Source organism: Centruroides sculpturatus, unplaced genomic scaffold (genome assembly GCF_000671375.1).
Source record: "Centruroides sculpturatus isolate CEXI.00-Female unplaced genomic scaffold, Cexi_2.0 scaffold556, whole genome shotgun sequence".
NCBI lineage: Eukaryota > Metazoa > Arthropoda > Arachnida > Scorpiones > Buthidae > Centruroides > Centruroides sculpturatus.
In genome coordinates this window covers 357,814-360,336 of record NW_019384770.1, presented here as the reverse complement: position 1 = coordinate 360,336, position 2,523 = coordinate 357,814, and the positions used below count along the sequence as shown (strand labels likewise).

The 2,523-nt window shown below is 31.3% G+C and overlaps 1 protein-coding gene across 1 annotated transcript; it reads left to right on the top strand.

Moving 5' to 3' along the window:
* Positions 1 to 200: 200 nt before the first annotated feature.
* On the top strand, positions 201 to 1,925 carry LOC111628970 (SCAN domain-containing protein 3-like). The gene has a single exon (XM_023372830.1). It carries the CDS (start codon positions 201 to 203, stop codon positions 1,893 to 1,895), a length of 1,695 nt encoding a protein of 564 aa, XP_023228598.1. The 3' UTR covers positions 1,896 to 1,925.
* Positions 1,926 to 2,523: the final 598 nt, after the last annotated feature.

Genomic DNA, 2,523 nt, shown 5'->3' with positions numbered 1-2,523 from the left:
AGCATTCATAAGCTTGTATTCTCAGTACGCTGACTAGCAACTCTATAGTCGTTTTTAGACGCTGTTCATTTAATTTTAGTATTCCACGTAAATTCTGTAAAGCGAATAAAAGTAACTACTACAAGTTTCTAACCAAGTTTCGGTTGCTATTGCTTCACTAGTGACCCAACCACTGCTCACTAGCTGCCCCTTNGATACCTATGTGTCTTCTTTGTGAGAAAACTTTTATAAATGATGCGATGAAACCAGCTAAAATGAAAGACCATCTTGAGAGAGTTCATTCTGATAAAAAGGATAAAGATCTTGATTTTTTTAAAACACTTAAAAGAAAATTTGCAACACGACTAAATATAAAAAGTTTTATGAAGCTGTCTGCTTCTTCTATAATTGATATTGAAGGAGGCTTAATCGCTTCATACAAGATTTCGCTCAATATAGCAAAAAAGGGAAAACCACACACAACTGCAGAAGATATAGTTGTACCTGCAATTAAAGATGTCATTGAAAATGTAATGAAAAAAGACTCCGTTGATGTTTTAAAGTGCTTACCATTAAGTGCGAATTCAGTAAAACGGCGTATTGACGAAATGGCCGAAAACGTCGAAAATATAGTAGTTTCAGAGCTCAAAAATTGCAAATTTTCTATTCAACTTGATGAGTCTGTTTTTGGTGTTTCTTCTCTTCTTATGGCTTACGTCAGATATTTTAGTAAAAGTAAATGTCAAATCATTGATGAATTTTTATTTGCTAAATATCTTGAATGTGATGGAAAAGGTCTGACAATATATCGGAATTTAGAAGAATATTTGAATAAATACGACATTCCAATTAACAATATAACAGCAGTAGCCACAGATGGCGCACCTGCTATGGTAGGCCGTTACCGAGGTTTTGCAACTTTTCTTAAAGAAAAAGTCCCTGGAATACGTACTGTTCACTGTGTGTTGCATAGAAACCACCTTGTAGCAAAATATCTCAGTCCAGATTTGCATAATGCTTTACAGTTTTGTATTAAATCTATTAATCAAATTAGAGCCCATCCTCTTAAATCGAGATTGTTTTCCAAACTTTGTGAGAAAAATGACGAATTAACAAACCAGTTACTTTTACACACCGAAGTCAGATGGTTGTCTAGAGGTGCATGTTTACAAAGGCTCGTTGAGTTATTTGATTCTACGATAGAATTTCTTACCGAAATAAATTCTGTTCTAAGTGATGAACTACAAAAACATAAGAACCACATTTTTTACTTAGCTGACTTATTTGTAAAATTCAATGACGTTCAATCAAGGCTTCAAGGTAAAGATGTCACAATTATTCAAGCTCGGACAATTCTTTTAGGCTTCCAAGTTAAATTAAACTTGTTTAAATCTTCATTGTTACGTAAAGATTTTCAGTACTTTCCAAATCTAAGAAAATTGCAAATAACAGAAGAAGACTTGGAAATATATACAAATCATCTTCAAAAATTGAGCAATGATTTTAAAGTGCGTTTTGCAGATTTAGAAAATATCGATATTCCAGAATGGATTATGGCGCCATTTTCTGCTCAGATCGAAAACGTCGACATCAACCTGCAAGATGAACTTATAGAATTATTAGAAGACCTTGAAGCAAAAACGCTTTTCAAAAATTTAACTTTAAACAATTTCTGGACGAATGTAAACATAACAAAAAAATACACCAAACTTTGTGATATTGTAAATCCTCTTTTGTTGGCATTTCCAAGTTCATATATGGTCGAAGCTGGTTTTAGCCATGTTAATTCCATCTTAACCAAACAGAGAAATAAGTTAAATATGGAACTTCGAGGCGATTTAAGACTGAAGCTAACAAATTTTGACCCAAATATTGCTAATCTTGCGAAGGAACATCAAGCTCACCCGTCTCACTGATTGTGAGTTACAAATAAATGTAAAGTATGGAAAGTATGTACAATTAAAGGAAATACGTAGTAAAATCGTTTCTCTTTCTTTCGTGGTTTTTTTTCTCATACACTTGCACTCGTAATAAAACTTTACGGTGGGGGTCAATGTGAGGTTTTGGAAAGTTGTTGGGGGTCGACGGTTAAAAAAGTTTGGCGACCCCTGCTCTAGATCATTTAAATTTATAGATAGTTATCAATTTTTAAATTCCTCGCTAACTACTTTAACAGAATATTTAAAAAATGCAAATTATAATTTTCCTATTTTTTATCGATTTTTCTATAACAACAAAAATAAAAATTTATTAAAAAATAAAGGAATTTTTCATTATTCTTATTTTAAAAACAAAGATACTTTATACAAGAGATGTTTACCACCAAAAGAATATTTCTATAACAAATTATCACAAAAAAATATTAGCGATGATGTTACAAGCATGCAAAATTACTTTGGAAAAAATTTAGTTGTAAAAATTTTCAACATTATTTAATATATCAATATGTTGACACTATTATTGGCTGATATATTCCAAAATTTTGAAAAATTAAGTTTAAAGTACTATAATTTAGATCCTGTATATTTCATAATAACTCCGAAC